Source organism: Ursus arctos, unplaced genomic scaffold (genome assembly GCF_023065955.2).
Source record: "Ursus arctos isolate Adak ecotype North America unplaced genomic scaffold, UrsArc2.0 scaffold_10, whole genome shotgun sequence".
NCBI lineage: Eukaryota > Metazoa > Chordata > Mammalia > Carnivora > Ursidae > Ursus > Ursus arctos.
In genome coordinates, this window is record NW_026622764.1 from 64,200,934 (window position 1) to 64,228,189 (window position 27,256).

At 33.8% G+C, this 27,256-nt stretch overlaps 1 protein-coding gene across 6 annotated transcripts in view; it reads right to left on the reverse strand.

The window, feature by feature from the left end:
• The window catches only part of NBEA (neurobeachin), a 662,109-nt gene that overhangs the window by 334,010 nt on the left and 300,843 nt on the right, over positions 1-27,256 (reverse strand). For all 6 annotated transcript variants that reach the window (XM_048215508.2, XM_048215507.2, XM_048215504.2 and 3 more), the window contains exon 34: positions 9,696-9,757. In XM_048215508.2, coding sequence (XP_048071465.2) covers positions 9,696-9,757 — 62 coding nt within the window. The remainder of the gene's footprint in view (positions 1-9,695; positions 9,758-27,256) is intronic.

Consider the following 27,256-nt stretch of genomic DNA (forward strand, 5'->3'; position numbering starts at 1 on the left):
ATATAAAGGAAATTATACCATTAGCATAAGAGCTCCAGACTGTATTCAACTATAGCATAAAAGTGCTGGGTATTATTAAGCTACTATGCAAGTTTAGTTTCTCCAAAACTGTTCATTTATAACCTAATGATACAACAGACATTTGACATTTCTCAATATGTACATCCGAAGACCTTTGCACTTAGTCATGTTTTGAGACTACCACCTAGGCTTATACTATATCCCACAACAAGAGATCATTATAAGAACTGCCTTATTTTCAAGAATAAGTAGAAAACAACCATGCTGCTTTGAGCTGTTGATGCTTTGTTGCTGCCTGGCTAATTCATTCCCACATACCGAATTTGTAGCACACATGATTTCAATTCATGCCTTAGGAGAATAATAAATTACACTATTCCAGTTATCTATGTTAAACACTTATGAATAGAAGGAACTTTTAGTGTTAAATCCTGAATGCCAAGACCTTGGTGTGCTTCACTGGCATAAAGCAGAATTATGTAAAGTTATATTAAATATGTTATATTTATTCATGAGTAATCATGTAGCAATAGGTGTATAAGCCGGCATAAGAATGTTAGTGTTGTAGAAACTAAGGATCTAAGGATCTCATCATTTTTAGCCCACTGCAGGAATCTCCAACACACAATTAGCTGATTTTTGCTTGTACACCTACAATATTCTGGGATTCTGGAACAGCTTGTTCTACTTTTGGACTATATTACATTAAACAAAGAAAGCACAGATACTCATATATGAAAGGGAGAGCTGTGTTGACCAAGAGAGCATCTATTCCTCACATGTGGCTATTACAAGTACTTGAAATGCAGCTTGTGTAAACTGATATGGGTTCTAAGTATAAAGTATATACCTGATTAATTTTAAATAATTGATAAACTTGTGTAGTGTTTGGACTTCTGAACAATGACTTCCAAAGTTGCCTCCCTCAAGTAACTGTTACCTGTAAGTAAAATTTTGCTTGTCATTATAATGTACACAGGCTAGTAACAAGGTCATCAAACCAATTTAAAAACAATAAAAAAGAGTCCACAAGACTGTGTGTGTGTGTGTTCACACACACATCTACCTGATTTGAAAGACTTAGTATAAAAAACAGAAATATAAAATCTCAATTATTTTTATATTGATCACATGTTGAAATGATACTTAGGTTAAATAAAATATATTATTAACATTAACCTCACCTGTCTCTTTTTTACCATTTTAAATGCAGTAATTAGAAATTTCTAAATTGTACATGACTCACATTTCATTTTTTCAGAAAGTGCGGCTCTAGAGCACCAACTGGGAAAGCAATCTGTAAACCACTGCTGTTATAACAACAATTTCTGCTCACACTAATAACAAAATAAATAACTTCGCATTTACGTGTAGAAGTGTAGTTTGAAAGAATATTCATTCAACGATTAATTGTTATTATTCCTTGTAATGAAAATATGAGGTAAGGGCGAATTTTATTTAACCTTCTACTATTCTAAAATTGTTTTTCTTTTAATGTACAGGAACTACTCTTGAATTAGATATCATCTTGGACATATACTCTTAAATGATTTTCAACAAGGGTGCCAAGACCTTTCAATGGAAAGAGAATGGTCTCTTCAACAAAAGGTGCTGGGAAAACTGGATATCCACATCTAAAAGAATGAATTTAAATCTTCCCTCGCATCATATATAAAGAGTAACTCAAAACGGATCAAACACCTAAATTTAGGAACTAAAACTATCAGAAGAAAATATAGTGGAAAATCTGCATGACCTCAGTTTTGGCCATGGGTTCAAAAACACGACACCAAAAGTATAAGCGACAATAACAACAAAAATAAACAAACTGGACATCACTGAAATAAAAAATTTTGTGTGTCAAAAATCATGACCAAGAGAATGAAAATAACCTACAGAATAGGAGAAAATATTTGCAAATCATATACTTGATAAGGATTTTATATCCAGAATAAAAGACACGTAAAACTCAACAATAAACTCAATTAGAACATGGAAAAGGATGTGAATGGACATTTCTCCAAAGAGGATACGCAATTTGCCAATAGATGCATGCAAAGATGCTCAACGTCATTGGTCATTAGGGAAATGAAAGTCAAAACCACAATGAAATACCACTTCCCACTCACTGGGATGACCATAATTAAAACAAGAATAACATATTAAAACAACAACAACAACCAAAAAGACAAAATAACAAGACTTGGAGCGGATATGGAGATATTGGAACCCTTGTACATTCCAATGTAAAATGTGCAGCCATCATGGAAAACTGGAAGTTTCTCAGAAAGCTAAACAGAATTATCACATACCTCAGCAATTCTACTCCTAGGTATATGTTTAAAAGAACTGAAAATAGGATTATTCACAATATTAAGAAGGGGTAAACACCCATATGCCCATCAAAAGATTAATTGGATAAACAAAATATGGGTACTGTACATAGAATGGAACATCATTCAACCATCAAAAGTGAAGTTCTGATACATGTTACAACTTGGATAAACCTTAAGAACATTATGTTGAGTGAAATAAACTAGACACAAAAGGACAAATATAATTTCACTTATATAAAATATTGAAAATAGGCAAATCGATGAGATAAAAAGTAGATTAGATGTACCAGAGTCTGGGGGAAAGAGATATGGGGAATTACTGCATAGTGGGTACAGAGTTTTTGTTTGGGGTGCTGAAAATTCTTGGAAATGAATAATGGTAATGGTTATACAGCGCTGTGAAAATAGTTAATGCCACTGAATTGCACACTTAGAAATGGTTGAAAAGCACATTTTATGTTATATATGTTTTATCACACTGTAAGTATGTATATCAAATCATCCTGGGGACTGTGTTTTCTCTTTATCATGCATTAGCTTAGTAAGTAATAATAAATATATATACTATGTGTTGGACAGTTTGCTAGGTGTGGATGGCATAATGATGAATGGAAAAATAAAATGAACTTTGTTATGGTGTAAATTTGTAGTATAACTGAAATGGATAACATCCATAAAGTAACCTTGGAAGACTTTAAAGCTCTGCATCATACTTAAGAAGTCTTTCCTTTTGCATAGTTTGAAACAGATATTCTGTAATTTAAAATACTCTCCACAAATATTAAATAAATATACTGATGACACTATACATAACTAATTTTCTCCACTGGCTGAATGGAATGCTTACAAAAGAGAGGAAATACTGGATATGATGCTTACCCTAAAGGGAATTCCAATTAAATGGATAAAGACAATCATGCCTGTATCACACGTAAGAGCATCCAATTAAAATGTGTAAACAGGTACCTATATTTACTATCTAAATCTATGTACTTCAAATGTTAAGAGGAACGATGGAGTGATTAGAACCACATAATAATAAATGAGAAAAGCTTTATGAAAGAAAAGAGTTTGGAAATAATTGGGAAGATATGAGGTAATAATAACAATTCTGTGTTTTGATAATGGTGGTGGTTACATCAATATAAGGAATGAAATTACTTGATCTATATACACACAAATGAATGCATGTAATAGTGAAATAGTAAAATAATGCCGTGGGAAGGGCACATGGAACTCTATGTACTATTTTTGCAACTTACTGTGAGTCTATGCTTATTTAAACAATGGAAGAAAAAGAGGACACTGAAAATTACTTATCACATAACAGCCTTTAAAAATAAAGTATGTTGAAATATACACAGGACAAAAGTAAAAAAACAAAACAAAACAAAAAACAACACCAAAAAGCAAGAGAGGATATATAATAGTGGTAGGGCTGTGAAATGCATATACATGGTTTTTGTTATTTTTCAAAGTTGTGGCAATATGCCTGAAGAATTTATGTAATGTAAACATAGAAAAATAGACATGGGGGCAAACAAACATGCCAAAATAACTAGAAAGAAAGCAAAGGGGTGGATATTGTGGCAAAGTATGGGAAGGAGTTTTGGGTCAGGGAGGTGGTCTATCAGTGACCCAGGGAAATGGGTTTACCTCAGAATATGCTACACTTTCTCCTTTTCTACTGAAATTATAGCTCTTAAGGATTATTCTACAGGTGGCCAAGACTTTTGATTTCTTTTTGTTTCGATTTTAGTAAAATTTTAAGAATTCAGATATGAGAAAAGGACTATTGTTTCTCTTATATTTTACCATTTACATACAGATGAGCTCAGAACTTCTGTTCATTCATCATTTTTCTTCTGTTTACAATTTGGATTGGATGTGAATTAATTAATATACCATGATGAAAGTGTTATATCATGTTTGAGTATCATGTATATTATAGGTAGCTTAGAAAGTAAATATTTCATAACATAAAAGTGATTGACTCAAAATTTATTATACCTCCTAACTTCTCTAGGAGTTGAAATAAAAGAAATTAATAATGAAAGACCACATGGAAATAATCAAAAGTAATTTGAATTATATGTTCTTTAAATATTTGATTAAATTTTCATTGAGGGATGCCAGAAATAGTTGGGTAAACAACAGATAGTTGAGTCTGCCCTCCTGTTGCAATTGTGCAGTAGGCATTCTCCCCAAGATACATATAATGGAAATTTTCTGATTATTTCACACTTATATGGTCTTTCTTTTCCTTCAAAATGTCTATATTTTTACTATATATTTTCTAATAATTTTATTATAACCCAAGTTGACAGTAATCTTTATGCATAACTATATTTTAATTTCCTGCTAAACTTCTATTTATATTTAAGACATGTTACAACCTTTATGGTAAGAAAGATGATATATTCATAACAATTCCAAAAAACTTTAAATGCCTAATGTGCCCCTTTAATTTTGAGAGGATATTGTATTACATAAAAAAGTTGGGGTCAAGCATTGTCCAGAGAAAAAGGCAGGGATTTATTAGATATTCAGGAATGAAACAGTGGCTTTATTCCTTCTAAAAACAGAGGCAGAACTTGTGAAAGCAAACACCAGGAACTACCCAATGCTAGCCACAAGTCAGAAATTGCTTATCAACCTCAATTCTATGCTATTAACATACTATAATATTTTATATTAAAAATACCATTGAGGAAATATTGTTTCATATACTGCCTGGAAATGAGTTAACTCCTCACATCACAAATTAAACACAAATAAATATATTGTATGGTTACTTAATTTCTGATGAGTTTTACAAGAGTCTAGACACTACTTTAAGCATGTCACAGGTTTGTTTCTCCCCAGACCTTTGCTCAGTTTGCCCAGCCTGAATCTCCTTCCTTGCTTATGCTGTGTAGAAAGAAAGTCCTTTAGCTGAAATGGGTGCATCTTTCATCTACCTCCATAAAGCTTCCACAAGTCTTACTGTTGCTTCACAGGACCAATTTTCTGAACCATACGTAGTATTTGATTATATTCAACTAAAAATATCATGTCACAATTTTTTATGCATCATTGATTTCAAATTCAGCTACATAACAGGAAAGTTTCACAGATAACACCAGACTCCTTTTAGAAATGGAAGAACATTATCAATAAATCTTCAGTAACCATCACAATGATAATATAAAAGAGCAGTCACTAAATAATAGTGGCTTAATTTCATCAGATAACTAGGATTTCATTATATCCAAAGATGTTTTTAAAAAATCTAGTCCATCTCTAGTTTTCTTACACTTATCATCTTATTATACACATCCAAAATTTTTTCAATACTGGGTACTCAGGAATGAATATGCTTTACTAGGTCTCCATATTCGTTTCATCTTTTTTTTTTTTTTTTTTTTTTTTTACCTCCCTCTTTGGTTTATTATAGTTGGAAGAAAAGTATGTCTTTTTCCTTTGTACCATCTGAATAAACTGTATCAAATTGGAGAAAAAATGAAAAATTTTAAAGTTCAAAGGCCAAATCATTTGAAAAAGGAAGACTGTTCCTCAGTTGTGGTTCTTTTGTAAGTGCTGTGTTTAGAAGTCCTGGGTCAGAGCTGTGATTACATCAGCGAAGTCACTAAAGTCCTTTTTACTTAAGTATATGAAGTATTTAGAAAAAAAATAAAGGCAAACAAAACCACAAAATAATTCATGTTAGTAACTTCATACACAAATCCTAAAGACACTGGCAAGGCTGACTTCTATTTTATGTTACTTATACATTGTGGGGTTTCTAATGAGAATAAAAATGATTTATTAAGCACACATTTTGCTTAATCAGTACTTCAAGTCAGAAAGTACTTGAATACTGAGAGACATTACTTTTTACATAAAAGTTTCTCAATTTATAAAACATTTTCTATTGACAGATAAGGCACAGAAAAATCCAAGTGACATCTGCTAAGCTTTACTTAGGAAAACTTAAAGAAATCCTACGGGATAACATCACTCAATTTTTCCTGGAGTACCTCTGATGGAGACTTCCTAAAAAAAAAAAAAATCTGGAAATAATTAGAAACTATTATAGTACCTAAAAAAGTTTACTTGAAAACTAAATCTGCTATTCATCGAAGAACATAATACACTCAAAATAATGTAATGGAAAAATAAGGTACACATATAGAATAACGTAAAGCACCTCAACCAAATCCGATTGCAAAAAAAGAAAAAAAAAAAGGTTGCCAGAAGACAGTATCAGACCTGTGATATACTGAAGAACTCTGTAGCAAGCACTGCACTCAACTCATTAAGCAATGATTTTGTTAAAACAGTATACAGTAATTATTTTATTTATTTTATTTCTGTTCATTTTACTTCCAAATGACAAGAAACCATTAAAAAAAAGATGCTAAGTAGAACTTTAATACAAATTGAAAAGGAAGAAGAATTAATAGTTAGTTCTTAAAATTTACTCTTGTGTCCTAAGATCTGCATGGAAAAGAAAAGTATCCAAAATACAGTAAAAAATATTTCGTGTATTTCTGAAGCAATAAATGCGATATAATGATAATGCTAATAGCTTCTTAAAGCTTAAAATACGTTCTCTACAGAGACCTAAAATTCCACTGGGGGGTAGACTGGATGGCATGTCCCTTGGAGTTTAAAAGGCTGTCCATATGAACTGAATTATCCTTGACAAGTACCTTCAGACACTTGTAATATGATCTCATGTAAATTTAGACCATATTTTGCACACAAACCAGTGGCAATGGTAAGTTTATTCAGAAGCTCAGATAAGAAGGAAAGAAAAACTGATAACCTTAGTAATAGTTGTTAACATGAAATTTCCGAAATGAAAAGCATAAAAGTAAAAGCATCTAATGTGTTGTAGTAAATGCAAGAAAAACAAATGTTAAGAGAAATGTTGCATTTTTTTCTCTTTTTCAACTCCTAGCTACCTAGTCTTTCCAAACAAAATTTTATCCTTCAATGGTTTATTTCAATTTGGAAAAAGAAAAACACATTTTAAGTCAATAAATAAAATGGAAAATTCCGTTTGCATTGGAATTTTAATAACATAATATAATCAAAATACCATAATAAATCATAACAACATAGAGCTATAAATATTTACAAAAAGCGGACTGTAAGATAAAACAAAAGGACAACTCAGAACTCTGTAGCTTTAAAGATTCCTCAGGATTGCCTTCTGCCTTGGCACAGACAGCCCTACAAACTTTGCTAATTCTACAGGGATCAGCTCCATTGTCCAAGAGATGCATTAAGGCCTGTAGAAGAGAACCCAGCTTTGGAGAGTGCTAGGCCAAGCCAGCTCCATAGCATCATTAACTGTATTTATTTGTCTTTATCAGAAGTCTGCTACTGCTACGGTTGTCCTGCTAATGGATGAGAACAGGATATAGATCATCTTGAATTTGAGTAGTAGAGAAAAATGACAGATTATTTTAAGAAATTTTAAAGGTGTGCGTATTTTTTTGTGGGCCCTTAAAACCAAGATTTTATACTCTATGGAATAATTAATGAATGTCAAAGATGGTTTTATAAGCTAATTTCACAGTAGAATAATAAATTCCTCCCACTTGAACTGTATTAAAGGAAGATTATTACTCATTTGTTTCTTTAAAAATATTTTGTGGAAAGCAACACTTCAGTTTAACAAAACAGCAAAACAATTGGAACTATTTTTTACAAACATACATTTTGTAGTCACTTAAATGAGGTATATTTAATCAATTAACCACTTGAAATATTTAAATACACTCTGAATTATTTAAAAAATTCAACTTAAAAATCAAACTGAGAGACATGTTTATAATATTGCTTTGCTGAAACACTGAAAGAAAGTGCACTGCATAGAGTGCTTAAATTTCTCACTCTTCCTTTCAATCAATATCTGAGGCAAAGTTTCATCTCTAGGGCCCTTAATGGCAGGAATTCCTGGAGCCAGCAAATGAGTAATGTTAAACCTATGATTAGATGATGAGGCCATCAAAGACACTAGACCCTAATGCTACATTCTTCTTTATTTCTCTGAACTGCAGTAAAACCCTGAGCTAAAGAAGAAGGAATCTTAAGCTTTTTTTTTTTTTCCACAAAAGCAAATTTTTTTTTTTTTTTAAATACATGTGCATCATCAAGAACCTAAAAGGTCCTAACAGATGTCTCGGAATGTCTCTTGAACTCAGGACTCTGGTATTAGGTAACAATTTTCAAATGCCCGGCAGATGAACTCCTGCCAGGGATGCTGTTTTCTTTAACTTCTTCCTTTTATTAATATTCTTCATATTCTTCTGGCTGAAAAGGAGGGAATGGACCCAATGGTTCCCCTATGAATATATTCTTGAAGACTGGAAATCAATAGGTAAGTTTGGGTTGTTTTGTGTTTGCTAATATTTTAAAGGATCAACTGAAGCCATATTGTTTATTTGGGAGTTAATTTATTATTGGGAGTTTATTTGCGGCTTTGGGGAGACCTCAAGGTCAGTAACTAGAAACAGTTTAGGTGTATTTTTCTATTGAGGAAGCTAGGAATAAATGTAATAACTACTTATTATAAACATACGTAACCTGTCTTTCTTGTTCTCATATTACAAAATATTTAATACTTATATGAAAATAGGATCATTAGGGGACTTGACAGAGCTGGTAAGAAGAAAGACCACTGCATCCCTAATTTTAGTTATCAGAAAAATGTAATATATATATTTTTCGTTTCTTGTCTGCTAAGAAGAAAGAATACCTAACAACTACAAATTCTATTTTTAAATCTGATTATTAAGGATAAATAGCGTAAGTAATTTTTAGAATTTATACTGAAATAGACAAATTACATTAAAAAAAGAAAGCAACAAGATATTGTATCAAAGACCACTCACAAATGAGCTATATTTTATACTCGGGATATTGCATGAAAAAGACTTTGTTTTCATTGTCCGTAATCTATAGAAGAATACATGTTACTAATAAATGTCAAAATTATAAATTCTACTGTACCATTTTTAAAAGATGGAATGTAAAGAAGGGTATCAAAAGATCTATAACAGATTACAGATAGGGGACAATAGAAGGATAGGAAGGTAGGCAAGAATAAGATAGCTACAGAGAGCTGAAGAAGGGAGGGGGAGATTGAATCAATATTTACATGGACGATCATCTACATAGAAATATATTTTAAATTATTTTCTTCATCTATGGGATAAGACACGGAAGTTTTAAAAATACATAAACATATACATATATATGCACATGCATTCTACTGCTAATGACATTAAAAAAAAAAAAAACCCTCACGTAGTTTACTGTCATCCAGTGAAAGAGATTTCCTACCTGAGAACAAAGCAGCATCACAAGCTCAACCACAGACGTGCTGGACTTCATACAGACGAGGCCTGCAACAAAGAAAGGTTGAACAAAATGAAATTACAATGGCAGAAATCATCATTCCAAGTAATTTTAACTTAGATTTTAATGTAATTTTAACTTAGAAAAACTTTCTTTAAAATAGAACTCCTAAAATAAAACAAATGGAAACATTCACTAATGCATATTTTTTATGGCATTAATTTCAAAATATTCAGATATTCGAGAAGATGGAGAAAAAATACTACAAACTGACTTCATGCTTGGGTTATTTATTCAGTCAAGGCATTTCTTTATTTACACCAGGTGGAGGGTAGTTATCAGAATTGGTGAGCTTGTTAGAGCTACTTTTAATTCAATCACATTTGCTATGTGATTGTCTCCTGGAGTAAAGAGCAATAATCAGCAACGATCTGCCTAAATTTTCTCCTAAAAGACAAAATGAAAATAATTTACAAATAGATTGTAAATTTACAAATAGATTGTAGATCCCCATAGGTTGTTAGTTGTTTAGTGTTTTTAAAATATTAAAAAATGAATTTTACACACAATATATTAAGTAATGTCTATAAAATCTTCTACTATTCTGTTTCCAAAGTCTCTGAAGAGACATCAGAAAAGAATGAAATGTTATAATTTGCATATAATAATGGCTACTACTCATTCATTGATCACTTACTGTGTGCTAGGCATTGTGTTCGGTGTCTTATATTCATAGTCACATTTAATTCTTATTTCTATTCCGTTGCATACTATTATTATACCCATTACATACTATTATTATTATACTATATTATACCCATACTACAGATAAGAAAATATTCTTCCTATAAGCAGTTTAAACATTAATTATTCATCAAGATGTTTCCCAATTGAAAGGATGACTATTGAATAACGTGTAATAAGAAAGCAGATCATGATTGGTAGTTTTTTTTAAAGTGCCAACAATGGAGGAAGACGTAACTAAGGATTAAGAACAATCTCGGGGTGAGAGTATAGAATCATGACGCTTACTAACGTAAAAAAAAGTTCTAAAATTTTTTCACTTTTTTAAAAAAATAATGTTTGCTTCTTCTTTTTAATGAGGACATAAGTAATCAGAATCAGTAAAACCACTGGATAGCAAGAAATGCCATGGTCTTACATTAGTTGTCGCTAAATGGAAAGTTGAAGTGAAACCAGTTTTTTCTTCTTAAGGTAATTTCAATAAATAGTCTCAAATGCCTTCTAGGCTCTAGCATGTATATTTATTGTAGGTAGTGGATAAATACCCTTTTGTGCCCACTCTGCTAACGACCCTATCCTTATTGTACACATGACAGAAAAAGCTGTAAAACGGCACTAGTATTCCATCTTATCAGATCTTTGGGCAGACAGTTAACTAATGAAATAAGAGGCAGATGTGAGAAGCTCATTTAAGAGACAATTGCTGTAATTGATCAGCAATGCTCATGCTCAGGAGCTAGAGAGTCAAAAAGATTAATGGGACATTTATCACCTGTTGGCTACTCAACTATTTGAAATTCTGACAAAGAAAAGCTAAGTAAAAGGCCAAAGGACTATGCATAGCAAAAGAATCATAATTATGATATGTACTCCATATCAATTTAGATTTTACACTGCAGGCTATATAAAGGATGACTATATAAAGAATTATTCACTATATATTTATTCTGTGTATTAGAATTTTTTTTAATACGTAACAACTTGAAGTAAAAATTAGGGAAAACATGCAACTGCATTAATTTCTCACAGGCTGATTTTTAATTGAACTTCTAAAAAACTCCTATGTAACAAGAATGTTCATAATTTTTTACAAATTCTATCATACAGTAAATATAAACAAATGTTCCATCAATGCTTTGTTCAAAGGACACGACAACAAATTGACAGGACAGCAAAACTGCAATTAGCAAACAGTATGGCCGTTGTGATTTCAACTCCATAGATCTACGCACCTTTACTGGGGTGTTTTGTCTAATTAGTTTTGAACAGAATGAACTAATGGATTCTCCTTAAAAGAAAAAAAAAAATCTAACCTTAACAATGCTGGGCACAAGCAAAAGCAAGTCTGAAAGACTTATCAACCTTCAAATATTACACAATCACTTTGGTCGGAAGTACTAAAACAAAGAGGCAAACTCCAATGTTTTTTGTTAGAGATACTGAAAATACAAGCAATGTCTGAGGATACTCTATCCTTGCAGACTTTCTAAATAAAGAAGTATCCGTATTTGAAAGTTTAAGATGTAGGAATAAACATGGTTTTATATTAATTTTAATCATAAGCTCAAGAAAGCCACATTTACCTAGTGATGCTATAAATAACTCAGGCTATATAAGCGTAGGGCAAATATTTTGTAAGTGTATGTTTCAAACAGGTTGATCTTATCCTTTTTGTATCTGGCAAGAAATTCGTAATCAAATCAACTCATTTGTTATCTACTCATACGAGCAAAGTATGGTGTTAGCACTGAGGAGTTCATAGTAATGGATAAGACATTATCTACAGCTTCCCATGTGCCCCATGTTTTAATTCAAATCTAAGATTAACATTTACCTGGAGCTTTATCATTTCCAAATCATTTTTATATATGCTATCTTATTTGATTCTCTTAATAACCCTTTGAGTTAGTTATTATTACCTCATATGCTAGATAAAAAATGAAGATTCAGTGACTAGCCCAAGAGGTTATCATTCAGTAAGCGGTAGAACTGGAACCCAAATTCAAGTCACCTAACTTGAAAGTTCATTTGATGTTTTCTCAGAGCTACATAAATAATTAAACATGAATAGGATGGCAATATGTCACTATGAGAAAGGTCATAACGGTTAATTCCAACTGGGCTGATTTTGACAGTTTTCTTGGAGGAGGTAGCATATAGTGGTCAGACATGGGGACAAAAAACACTATCTTTAGCAAAAGCACAGAAGGAGAGGGGAACAAAAAAAAATATCTGAAAGACCTTTATTGCTTGGGGGATTAATGAGTAGAATATGGGCAGTGTTTGATAGCATGACTGAGGGCTATCGTAAAATTCAAAGATAAATAAAGATCAAAAGTAGTGAAATTATAAATGTTTTTGAAAGAGGAAGAATTTGGTGCAAGTTATAAAATGGGGGAAATGCTACTAAGGCTAAGTATTCCTATTCCATGATCACTTATCTCACCCTGTCAACTGAGAAGCAGCTCCCGAAGGAGCTGTACACATCTGCCTCACCGTCAAAGATCTAGTTAGAAGATTGGCCAGTTAATAGGATATTTTCACCAGCAAATACACATTCACCAGAATAAATATTCTGACTAGAAGTACTAATCCAACACTTCATACTATACAAGTTACCAGTATAAAATTAACACCTGGAGTGAAGACAATAAATAGGTGAGCAAAGGAGGCTTGTATATAAAAGAGGTATTGGACAGTGAAGAAAACTATCTATTAAGAGTTTTTGAATATATAATGAACTACACTGTTGAAAGATAAGGTCAGCTAACTGAGTGGTTAACATATAAGCACTTGAAAAGATTAATTAGATGGACAAATTTGAGGTGGTCCAGAGGCAGGAAGCAAAGGATGAATAGAACTGAATAAACCATCATCCAAAACACTGGCAGTTCTTTTAGGTTCCCCCCTAGTAGGGGTAAGAAGTCATCAGAACTACACTTCCTCAGCATAAACAACAAAACAAAGAAAACCCCACCAAACCCCACTAAAATGTACGATGAATGTGAAGTTAGAAGTTTTGACCTTTGGGACAAATCTATCTTTCTTAATACGAGGAATACTGCAAGGTACCGTGACGCTGTGTTACTACAGAGCTGTCAGACTCTTCTGAGTCAATCTGTGAGCCTAATTTTATGTATCTGTAGAATTAGATCAAGTTAAAAGAGCCCTTAAGCTTTAAAAGAGTGTATGGAAATTCCAACTCTAGCAGGATGTTCCTCACAGTGGGAGGTAAAGGGTATGAAGCCTTAGAGTGATAAGCAAGGAATGACAGTCCAACCAAGAAATCATACCTCAACTAAGAAATCACATGTATAAGGGCGTCTGAGTGGCTCTGGTGGTTAAGGGGCCATTTTTTCCATTTTGGTCAGGTCATGATCCCAGGGTCCTTGGATTTAGCGTGGCTTCCAGGTCCACGCTCAGCAGGGAGTCTTGCCTGAGGCTTCTCTCTCCCTCTCTCTCTCTCTCTGCCCCTCCCCCTGCTCACACACATGCACTCTCTCTCAAATCAATCAATCTTAAAAAAAAAAAAAAGTAATCACACCCATAGGTGGGACTCATCTTTTAAGCAGTGTCAGAATTTTCTTACAGCAAGGGACCTCTTCCAAGAGAGGAGACCCACAGACATCTACGAGGAGGACAGGGCTCTGAGTACACTCAATAAATGCCAATTAAATGAATATGTCTAGAGACCATCGTTCACTGAGTAACTGCTGTAGTTGATAGAGAAAAAAATACTTTTTTGAGAAAAAAAAATAAGAGTATTTTTTTGGGAATAAGAGCCCAATACATTCAAAAAAGCATTTATTGAGTGTAATGTCAACTGTGCTAAATACAATGCCAGGAACTAAGTGTAAAAAGAAGTGAGGAAAAGTGGTACAGATTTTGTAAACAAATAGTCATGATATAGAGTCCTAGGAGATACAGAGAGTATAAAGTGCTAGAAGCACAGAAAGGTAGTGAGCAACTCTGCTGGAGAGTTTACAGGGTATGTGATATATCAGTTGGATGCTGTTGAGCTTATCTGGGCAAAAAAAGAAAGAAGGGAAAGTCATCTGAGGCAACAGAAATATGAGAGGTATAAAGAAACATGAAATAGCTTGTAAAGTGAGGTTGGAATATTGTATCGGGTTGTTCGGAGGCTGGAAGGCAAGGAGTGGAAATGAAGAGAGGGAGACAGGAAGCAGGGTCATATAGGGCATGGATTCCTAGTGGCAGCAGGGAGCCACTGAAGGACTCTAAGCAGGGGGGCAGACATAATCCCATCTATTTTGGAAAGATCCCTTTCCGCCCAGCGTGTAGGAAGAAATCCGTAACTGCAGAGTCTAGTCAAAGTAATGAAAGCCTGAGCTGAAGGCAGTGGCAATGCAAATAGAAGAAGGTTTGAAAGCCATTTTGGAACGAGACAACACAGTATTTCAGACAATGGAATATGAGGTTAAACGGTAGGGCAAAGGGGCAATGCAAGTGTTATTGATGACACCTTTACCTGAGCTAGAAAAAACAAATGAAGAAACAGGTATGTGGAAAGAGAGTGCTGACTTTCATTCTGGACAAAATCAGAAGTATAGGCAAAAATATTAATGTTGAGCTTTAGGAGTGTTTGTTTTTTTAGGTATAGACGTTGTAACTCTGCCAAACCAGGCAGATAGCGTGTTATTGAAGAAAATATAATTGTATAGTTTTTATAAGAGTCCCATTAGTAGACTACCAGTAATAATCCTACAGGTCGTTTTAAGATCTAGATCTTCCATTTCTCCTCACAAGAAAATATACAAGTTAGTTTTCCATCAAATAGGCATGACTATTCTGGTAATTTGAATTTTAAAAATCAAGTCTTCCCAAGACTACTTACTTTTTAAATAAATAACTTTCTAATGATTTTAACTTTCTTAAGTTCCAAAATTAGTAGAGATTAAGTGGCACTGAAATAGTTTCATCTTAGTAATAAACGTTGAATTAGAACTATAGATCTTGAAAGGACTTGTGCAGGCTCACTATGCTTCATGCTTTAGTGTCAGTGGTGTACAGGGGGCAATTTCTCTGAAATTCTCTGTTCTATGTGGTTTTTGCATTGTGTTATAAAGCATTCTAAATACACTGCGTAACCATAAAGTGTCTATCTTTTATGGCCTCTGCATCACTTACACATCTCTATCAGCATAATAGCAATTTCCTGTTTGTTTTTTACCAGTCTTTTACGTTTTTATCTGCAACATGCAATTTGTTCCCCTACGGCATCACCGTGTATGATCCTATTGTGAAAGACGACTTTCAGTATTACCATTTAAGTCATCTGAACTTAAGGTCAAAACTTCAAAATTAGCAAACCAAGTAATTTGTGCGGCTTTCTAATTTAAAACCAAAAAACCAAAACCAAACAAAAAAAATCACTATTAAACACCCCTGAAATAACAATATGGCTTAAATATTAATTATTACTGCTACAACGAATATTAATATGTGCATAGGTAATATTACTACTTTCATATTTCAAGATTTGCTTACATGTTCAGTCAGAGATTTTATGTTAATTTAAAACTGCATTACAAATGGAAACAATTATAATATTACCTTACAGAAACTAAAATAACATTAAGTTCATTTTCTAAGAAAAAGCTTAAGTATAATTAAACCATCACAACTTACTTTTATATTTAGATTATAAATTTTAAGTGAAAAAAATCCTCAAAATACTGTAAAGACAGAGTTCATTCACCAATTTACTTTTAGTTCATTAAAAACTTAGTTATCACCAACTTATGGGCAGCCTTAATGTCTTTAAATAGGAACAAAACTGAAGTCTCTAGATATATCACAAGTCAGGACTTTTTCTGTAAAGGCACAGATACAATATTTAGGCTTTGGTGGCCGCCATAAGTTTCTGTTACTCAACTCTGCCATTGTAGTGCAAAAGCCACAGGACACATAAAACCAAAGAGCTTGGCTGTCTTCCACAAAAACTACTTACTCATCGCCAGGTGTGTGGGTACATATGCATGTGTGCTGTCTGTGTGTGACAAAAGAGAGAGAACACATACATATGCACACATACTCACATATGCATCTACAGAATTTTAAAACTGTAGGGGAAATTATTTTAAATATGTATCTATGATGCTTTCTAATTTCAAATCGAAAAAGCTCTGCTTTCTCGGAAGACTGTCACAAACTCAATCATCAGCAACATTTCACCTAAAAAATATGAAGCTCTTTACAATCTTTATTCCACTTAGTGTGAATGTCTCTATGTATTACTGAAGACATATTAATGTGTTTGATTAACAAGCTACCCCATACTCTTCTGAAGACGCTATGAAATAACACATATAGGTACCTACTACCTTTCTTGAGTTCCAAAGTACCTACATTACACAACACATCTGGCTCTAAGGTTTTGAATAAGGCATTTTAGGCATTTATTAAAATTTTAAAAATGTGACAGCTTTTTAAAAGTGAGAAATCAGTGGTACTTTCACATGAAATATTTTGAAAGATTCATAAATTAATATTAATATTAATTTTAATTTCAAAGCAATTCGATATTGTACCTTTCCCCATGAAAATTCCATATATTCAGAACTAAAAATCTATATCAATATGGGAATGGTTGGCTAAGTGCTATTAAACTTAAATCTAGAGTGTGTAGATTGATCAGATAAAAAATTGATTGTAACTGTAGCTAGACAAGATCCAAATAATCATTTTGACTGATTTATTTAAATCAATTCTAATTTTTGTTGTTGTTATTGTGTTGATACAGCCTAGTAATCTTACAGATTGTGGATATTTTTTTCTTTTTTTACAGTTTTTCTTCTGCTAAGAATGTCTGCATAGTAATAGGGCTGAAGTTCCTAAAACTCATAGATTATTCTTCCACACAATGATAGATTATAATTTAAAAAATGAAGCTATAGTGATGGTTAATCCATGGATACTTATTAGTGATCTGATTATAATATGAGCAGAGCTGAAGAGAACATTCTAATGGCACTATTAAACACCTATTAAATACAAAAAACTGCCACAAATTTACTCTTTTGTTACTTATGCTTTAGAAATGGTTATTTTGTGCTCGCCCATCAAAAATGTCATATCAGGGGAAATATTCTGGCAAATTCCTAATGTCCAATGTCATTCTTTTCTTGTTTCCATATGACTTTAAACTTCTGTTTGCATGTTCCATGTAAGTATCATTTTTCACTTACATTTACTAAAAAACAGATACAATTTCCAAATCATTTGGGATTAATTAAGTTTTGAGTTGGCTATTTCTTGAGACATTTTCATTTAAATAATTTATTTATGGAACTATAAGTAAGCCACTGCTGTATGCACAGAGACGATACAGTCTTTGACTACAAGGAGCTAACTGCCCAGTTACAAAAATAATAAATTTATGAAGGATTCTAGAGAGTATTATACTCAAAAATTACAATAAAGCACTATTCCTCAAAATAACTTACAATAATTATTTTTGAAGTTTTCATTAAGCACTTTGATTCATAGTATTAGATTCAAGTTTCCACTACAGAAGTGATTGACCTGAGTGTCTTGCCCTTTTCCTGACTTTCTGATTTAATCACAACAGGAATGAAAAAGGATGTAATAAGGGAAATAAGAGACATTTTCACTATCATAAATCATCTGGATCCCTCAATTCTCTTTGGGTTAAATTTAACCATAGAACCAATTGTTATTCCTATCTCACTTCCCTGCACCAATTTTCTTCTCCTTTCCCTGTGCTCCTTCAAATTCCAAAAAGCTTCAATTAAATTCTAAAACAACTAAACTATGTCTTGTCCAAATTTTGACATTACCCAAGAAAAGACTCCAGTCCCAAATAATCATTAAGAATGATACATGTGTTTTAACCCTGTATTTCATTTCAAGAACTATTAATAATCAAAAGAGTAGAAAATATTTCAAGTTAGTCATACAATTAAATCACATGAATGGATACAGTTGAATAAAAATGGTTAAACTGATGCCTTCACATTAAAAATAAAATAACTTATATTCTGTAAAATATGGGATTCTCCTTTTAAACATAGTGTGTATAAATGTATTATCTCTATAGTTAGAGTGTCAAACTACCCAAATTTTGACTTTCATTGATTTGATTTACATTCTCAAGTAAATACATTCAATAATTTTAAGTTTGCAAATTTAAATTTAATGTTGTTTTTGTGGTAACATACACCTTTAAGTTCTTCATTTTTGGGTTTAGATAAACACTGGCTCTTTTTCTTGCAAATACTTACATATAATGCGAAATGGAAATAAATACCATGCATTTCTTTTAATAATGCATTCATGAGTCTAAAATTAAAATAAGAAACGTAATTGGTAAAAGGAAATCATTTAATTATTGTGATTATGGCACACAGCAGGAAAAAAGGTTAAGATAGGCTCAAGTAAAGATCAGTCAGATGAAACTCACTTATTTTCAAAAGTATAAAAAACTTTATCCAATAATTATAGGCTTAAATTGTTGAAGTACTCTGAGAAAATAAAGTTCACAAAGTTCCTTATCTGTGCTCAAAGCAATAAATTCTCCAATGTGACCAAAGCTGATTTTCTTTACTAAATTCTGCATTTAGGGCAAAATATTGAATAGAGATGAGTAACCAGACCAGTTTTAATATTCTTAGTTAAAAAAAAAAATAGGAAGTTCTTGGAACTTGAAAAACCTTGGAAGTTCCTTAAATTTTACAACATTGAAGCTATTCTCAGAAGTTACAGAAATTATTTATAAGCATATGATCCCATCTAAGCAATAATTTATTGGGAATATATGCCATGGGTTATACAAACAAAAAAGTACAGATCACTGAATTAACAAGATTATTTTGTCTACATCAGAAAATCCTACATCAAACTCATACCTAATCAAAATTCAGAATGATATCCCAGAGTCATATTATATAGTCACATATTAGAATACAATCCAATAATGATGCAGTAAAGAAATCAGCATGGGCATTGCTTTGCAATTAAAAAATAACACTCGAAGCATAAAATATTAGACCTTCTCAAAAACTAAAAGTAAATGGTGCTGTTATTTATTCTAAACCTTCCTGCAATAATAGATCTATTATAAATAGCAATTATCTTTTGAAACAGTATAGACGGGGAAATCAACAAAATGGAATCAAATAACCACAAAAAAATGTCTGTCAAAAAGTGAAGAGTTAGTAATTTCCAAGAATTAACAACCTTCATTGATTCAATCCTGTATGCTTACTATATGCCAAAATCAAATATGAAACAGCCATGTATTAGAGAAGCCTACATTCCAAGGAGATAAACAAATCAATTTAATGTGAAGAGACCCAAGAGTCATCTCAGAATCATTATAGGATGTTGACATGGAAAGCAAGAGAAATAATGTCATTAAAATGATTCTTATTGTAATTGCAAAAAAGATAGTGGAATTGAGAAATAACAACAGGAAATATATGACTTGAAGTAATATACAGTTATTAATTTCTTGGAAAAATGACTTAGAGATCACTCCAAGATCAGCAATCACAAAATAGTATTATTCAATTCATAAAATGGGATCTGTTTGACATGAACAACTTCCTCTAGTCCTGTCAGTGTATCTAAGACCTAATTTGTGTTTCTATATCAAAACAAGTAGGTAAATAGAAAACATGTTTAATGCAGGAATATTTTCTAGTTAAAATGTAGCAAAGTACAGCTGTTGAAATTACCTGTATAGACTTCTTAAGTAATTAGTTTCAAAGTTAAAATAATATCCTTATAGTAAACTATCTTTGGTTGGATTTAGTGTAATTAGAATAACCCCATGGAGTATGGGGAGAACCACATTTTAGACACGGATAATAGCATGTAAATTATGCATCTCTTTCCATATGAAGGAGAAAAAGGAGACAATCATCCCCTAGCGGTTAAAACTGGTCACAAGTCTAAATTGTAGCTTTCACGGATTCTATTACACACATTAGACTTAATTTTATATCCAATCTAGTAAATTCTGTTAGCTGGATACCAAGCAAAAATAGATTAAAAGCACTGATATTACATGGAGGGGTAGTGTATATACAAAGTAAGCAGTGAAAACAAAGAAGCTACACAGGAAAATAACTTTGAAGGAGACACAAGGGGAAAAGCCTAGTCTTCTAGGAAATGTCCATAGAGGCAACAGGTCTACACACTTACTGGCTTAAAAATAATTGAAACCAAAAATATAACGTCAAATTGATCAAAATCTAAGCATGTATGGCAAAACTTACGCAATCTTGGTTTGCATTACTGTGCACTAGAAACATTAAGGACAAAATCATTATCTTACCATCCTTTGCAATACTGTGACTAGAAACAGTAAATTTGGGAAGTACTACATTTTCTGAGAAACATAATGAAATGTAGTCCATTTAGTTAGAAGAATACTAGAATGACATGAGGTGGGGTCTAGGAAATAGTTACAGGAAACCAAAGATGCTCACTTGGTAAATGAGGAGGTTCCTGGGGAAAGAGTTACTGTAGAAAGAGCTTATTTTTCTTGGGATCCAGAGTCCACCTGAATTGCAGCAACTCCAGCTAATTAAGGGGCATCTGAAACGTGGAAAACCATGTTTTGATATCTGAGAAGGACAGACTGGAGACTGATGGTCAAGGGTGACATGCCCTGCGCCTGACCTCACTATCAGAAACTAGAGACAAGGAACAACAAATCTGGACAGCAGAGATCATGGGCCAGGAAAAAGTATGCCTGTATGTATTCTCCTTGATTGTACTGGTGTTTCAAACACGATGTAGGCGGACACTACTAATTATCTGAATGTTAGTAACAAACCAGTTAGTTCTTACACTTCTTTCTAAATATATTCACATTTGGATTTACCAGATTTTATTAGCATTACAGAATACTTTAATCTGAATCTAGTGTTTAATTAAGTCAAAGAAGCTCTGGACTGAAATCTGAAGATCTGCCTTTAGCGGACAATCTCAATCGCTATGTAAATTTCAGCTAAGACACTTGCCTTCCTTGACATGAAAACTCTTTGCTGGTAAACAGTACATGCATTATTTTGAAGCTTTAAAAAATTACAACCTAAAGCAATGCATTTTACTTCATGATTCAGTATATGTAACTAAAAGAAATGTTTCACAAAACAACACTTCCTCTCACTGTGTGCTATACTCTGATCTATGCTATGCTATGTCATGATGTGCCATTAAAAAATACCATCAGGGTGTCCTGTCCTGATTACACCATCCCATTAATGGGTCACAGTCTGCAGTCTGAACATCACTAGAGGTGAACTGCTTCCTGTTTTTATACGAGCCACAAGCTAAGAATGGTTTTTACATTTTGAAATGTTTCGGGAAAAAAGAGAAAGAAAAATATTTCATGCCACTTAAATTTATATAATATTCACATTTCACTATTCATAAATAACATTTTAACTTACAGCCAAGTTCATTCCTTTACATATTATAAGTGGCAACTTCCTCACTACAATGGCAAAATTGACTATACGGCCACAAATTATTTATTTTTGGCCCCTTACTGAAAAAAGTCACTGACTCCTGTGAAAAAGGACACTACGATTCTTTCTGGCTTGACTACCCATGGTTCTAAGTCCTTCATGACTTACTGGGCTAACCTGGGAACAAGGGGAAGTCGATGAATGGTAGTGGAAAGGAAATGATGCAGGAAAGTGTAGATTCTTGGTCAGTTATCTAGGCATTAGTTTTCTATATCATTTAATACTTGGAAACAAGAAAAATGGGAAAACTGACAGGCAGTATTTGGTGACACCATAAAGATTAAAATCATTTACAGAATGTGTTCCTGTGAGTTCATAGGGCTTTAACTTGTAGCCCTTCAGTGCTTCAGTTTTATGACGGGCCCAGTAAAGGCTGGTAATTGTTTCAGCAAGGATTACTTTGGACCTGAAGTGGCCAATTGTGTTGCACTGTATTCATAAGTACATTTCAAATTCACAATGATTAAATAGGCATTGAGTAGAGAAAGTGAAGCCGCTGGCTTCTCTTCACTTTAATATTCTTTATATGAGTTGAAACTGTCTTTCAACTGTGCTTTTTTTTTTATTCTTTTTATTTTTATTTTTTCCCCATTTAAAAAATTTTTTTTATTATGTTAGTCACCATACAGTACATCCCTGGTTTTTGATGTAAAGTTCGATGATTCATTAGTTGCGTATAACACCCAGTGCACCATGCAATACGTGCCCTCCTTAATACCCATCACCAGCCTATCCCATTCCCCCCACCTCCCTCCCCTCTGAAGCCCTCAGTTTGTTTCTCAGAGTCCATAGTCTCTCATGCTTCATTCCCCCTTCTGATTACCCCCCCACTTCTTTATCCCTTTCTTCCCCTACCGATCTTCCTAGTTCTTATGTTCCATAGATGAGAGAAATCATATGATAATTGTCTTTCTCTGCTTGACTTATTTCACTTAGCGTTATCTCCTCCAGTGCCGTCCATGTTGCAGCAAATGTTGAGAACTTGTTCTTTCTGATAGCTGAGTAATATTCCATTGTATACATGGACCACAACTTTTTAATCCAGTCATCTGTTGAAGGGCATCTCGGCTCCTTCCACAATTTAGCTATTGTGGACAATGCTGCTATGAACATTGGGGTGCATATGGCCCTTCTCTTCACTACATCTGTATCTTTGGGGTAAACACCCAGTAGTGCAATGGCTGGGTCACAGGCTAGCTCAATTTTTAACTTTTTAAGGGACCTCCACACTGTTTCCAGAGCGGCTGTACCAACTTGCATTCCCACCAACAATGTAGGAGGGATCCCCTTTCTCCACATCCTCTCCAGCAATTGTTTTCTTGCCTTGTCAATTTTTGCCATTCTAACTGGCATAAGGTGGTATCTTAGTGTGGTTTTGATTTGAATTTTCCTGATGCTAATGATTTTGAACATTTTTTCATGTGTCTGTTAGCCATTTGTATGTCATCATTGGAAAAGTGTCTGTTCATATCTTCTGTCCATTTTACGATTTGTTTGTTTCTCGTGTATTGAGTTTGAGAAGTTCTTTGTAGATCTTGGATACCAGTCTTTTATCTGTAGCATCATTTGCAAATATATTCTCCCATTCCGTGGGCTGCCTCTTAGTTTTTTTTGACTGTTTCCTTGGCTGTGCAGAAGCTTTTTATCTTGATGAAGTCCCACAAGTCCATTTTATCTTTTGTTTCTCTTGCCTTAGGAGATGTGTCATGAAAAAGGTTGCTTTGGCCGATGTCGTAGAGATTGCTGCCTATTTTCTCCTCTAGGATTTTGATGGATTCCTGTCTCACATCGACGTCTTTTGTCCATTTGGAGTTTATCTTTGTGTATGGTGTGAGAAAGTGGTCAAGTTTCATTCTTTTGCATGCAGCTGTCCAATTTTCCCAGCACCATTTATTGAAGAGACTGTCTTTTTTCCACCGGATGTTTTTTCCTGCTTTATCAAAGATTAGTTGCCCAAAGAGCCGAGGGTCCATTTCTGGGTTCTCTATTCTGATCCATTGGTTTATGTGTTTTTGTGCCAGTACCATGCTGTCTTTTTGATCACAGCTTTGTAGTATAGCTCGAAATCCGGCATTGTGATGCCCCCAGCTTTGTTTTTCCTTTTCAACAGTTCCTTGGCGATTCGGGGCCTTTTCTGGTTCCATACAAATTTAAGGACCATTTGTTTCAGTTCTTTGAAAAATGTCCTCGGTATTTTGATCAGGATAGCACTGAAAGTATAGATTGCTCTGAGTAGCATGGACATTTTAACTATGTTAATTCTTCCGATCCATGAGCATGGAATATTTTTCCAACTTTTTGTGTCTTCTTCAATGTCTTTCAAGAGTGATTTATAGTTTCTAGAATATAGGTCCTTTACGTCTCTGGTTAAGTTAATTCCAAGGTAACGTATGGTTTTTGGTGCTATTGTAAATGGGATGGATTCCCTAATTTCTCTTTCTTCAGTCTCATTATTTGTGTATAGAAATGCAACTGATTTCTGAGCATTGATTTTGTATCCCACCACATTACTGAATTGCTCTATAACTTCTAATAGTTTGGGAGTGGATTCTTTTGGGTTTTCCATATAGAGTATCATGTCATCTGCAGAGAGACAGTTTGACTTCTTCTTTGCCAATTTGGATACCTTTTATCCCTTTTTGTTGTTTGATTGCTGTTGCAAGGACTTCTAGTACTATGTTGAATAATAGTGGCGAGAGTGGGCACCCTTGTCCAGTTCCTGATCTTAAGCGAAAGGCTTCAAGCTCTTCCCCATTGAGAATGATATTTGCTGTAGGCTTTTCATAGATGGTTTTTATGAGATTGAGGAATGTACCCTCTATCCCTACACTCTGAAGGGTTTTAATCAGGAAAGGATGCTGTATTTTGTCAAATGCTTTTTCTGCATCTATTGAGAGAATCATATGACTTTTGAATTTTTCCTTCTGGATAAAATCTATGACACTGATTGATTTGCGAATGTTGAACCACCCTTGCATCCCAGGGATGAATCCCACTTGGTCATGATGGTTAATCCTTTTAATGTACTGTTGGATTCTATTAGCCAGGATCTTGTTGAGGATTTTGGCGTCCATATTCATGAGGGTAATCGGTCTGTAATTCTCCTTTTTGATGGGGTCTTTGCCTGGTTTGGGGATAAGGTAATACTGGCCTCAAGAATGAGTTTGGTAGCTTTCCTTCTGTTTCTATTTTTTGAAATAGCTTTAGGAGAATAAGTATTATTTCTTCTTTGAATGTTTGGTAGAATTCCCCAGGAAAACCGTCCGGGCCTGGAGTTTTGTTTTTTGGAAGGTTGTTTATCACTGACTCAATCTCTTCATAATTAACTGGCCTGTTTAAAAAAATCAATTTCTTCCTGTTTCAGTCTTGGTAGTTTATAGGTTTCCAGGAAGGCCTCCATCTCTTCCAGATTGCTTAATTTATTGGCATAAAGCTGTGGATAAAAGTTTCTAATAATCCTTCCAATTTCATTGGTGTTGGTTGTGACCTCTCCTTTTTCATTCATAATTTTATTAATTTGGGTCCTTTCTCTATTCTTTTGGATAAGTCTTGCCAGTGGTCTGTCAATTTTATTAATTCTCTCAAAGAACCAGCTTCTAGTTCTGTTGATCTGCTCTACTGTACTCCTGGTTTCTAATTTATTGATTTCTGCTCTAATCTTGGTCAACTGCTTCCTTGTGTGTGGATTAGGCCTGTCCCTCTGTTGCTGTTCCATCTTCTTGAGGTGAGAATATAAAAACTGCATTTTAGATTTTTCTATGCTTTTGCGTGCGGCTTGGATGGCTATGTATTTTCCCCTTAGGACTGCTTTTGCAGTATCCCATAGGTTTTGGACCGTTGTGTTTTCATTCTCGTTGGTATCCATAAATTGTTTAAATTGATTTTTGATTTCCTGGTTTATTGAATCATTCCTGAGCAGAATGGTCCTTAGTCTCCAAGTGTTTGAGTTTCTTCCAAATTTTTCCTTATGGTTGATTTCCAATTTCAAAGCGTTGTGGTCTGAGAATATGCAGGGAATAATTTCAGTCTTTTGGTATTGGTTGACACCTGTTTTGTGACCCAGAACATGGTCTATTCTTGAGAATGTTCCATGGACATTAGAATAGAATGAGTATTCTTTGGTTCTGGGGTGTAGTGTTCTAAGTATATCTATGAGGTCCAACTCGTCAAGTATGGCATTCAAAGGTCTTGTCTCTTTGCTGATTTCTCGCTTAGGTGATCTGTCTATTGCTGATAGTGGAGTGTTGAGGTCCCCTACTATTAACGTATTTTTATCTATATGTCTCTTTATTGTGGTTAAGTGTTGGCTTGTGTATCTTGCTGCTCCCCTGTTGGGGGCATATATATTTATAATTGTCATATCCACTTGTTGGATACATCCTTTAAGAATAATATAGTGCCCTTCTGTGTCTCTAACTATAGTCTTTAGTTTAAAATCCAATCTGTCTGATATGAGAATTGCTACCCCAGCTTTCTTTTGAGGTCCATTGGTGTGAAAGATGGTATTCCACCCCTTTACTTTCAGTCTGAATGTATCTTTAGGTTCAAAATGAGTCTCTTGTACACAGCAAATGGATGGGTCATGTCTTTTTATCCAATCTGCAACCCTGTGGCCTTTTATGGGAGCATTTAGGCCATTTATATTGAGACTGGTTATTGAGAGATATGATTTTAATGATGCCATGTTGCCAGTAAAGTCTTTGTTTCTATAGATTGTGACTTTCTGTTCTGTATCACTCTTGGGGCCTTTTTACTTTTATAAAACCCCCCTTAATATCTCCTGTAGGGCTGGTTTCGTGGTTACGAAATTGGTCAATGACTGGCGATTCTGGAAGGTCTTTATTTCTCCATCAATTCTGAATGACAGCCTTGCTGGATAAAGGATCCTTGGCTGCATGTTTTTCTCTGAAAGAGTTTTAAAAATGCCCCCCCCCCCCAACCCCTTCTCTCATTCCAGGTCTGTGTAGACAGGTCTCATGTAATTCTGACACCTTTGTCTTGGTACGTGAGAAATTTCTTTGCCCTGGCCACTTTCAATACTGTATCCTTGGATCTAATATTTGCAAATTGCACTATGACGTGACGAGGCGTAGGTTTGTCATGGTTGAGCTTGGGAGGGATCCTCTCTGCCTCTTGGACACGAATGTTTGTTTCCCTTGCTAGATTAGGGAAGTTTTCAGCTACAATTTGTTCAAATATCTCTTCTAGACCTCTGTTTTTCTCCACCCCCTCGGGGATGCCGATGATTCTGACACTGGAATGTTTCATTGAGTCAGTAAT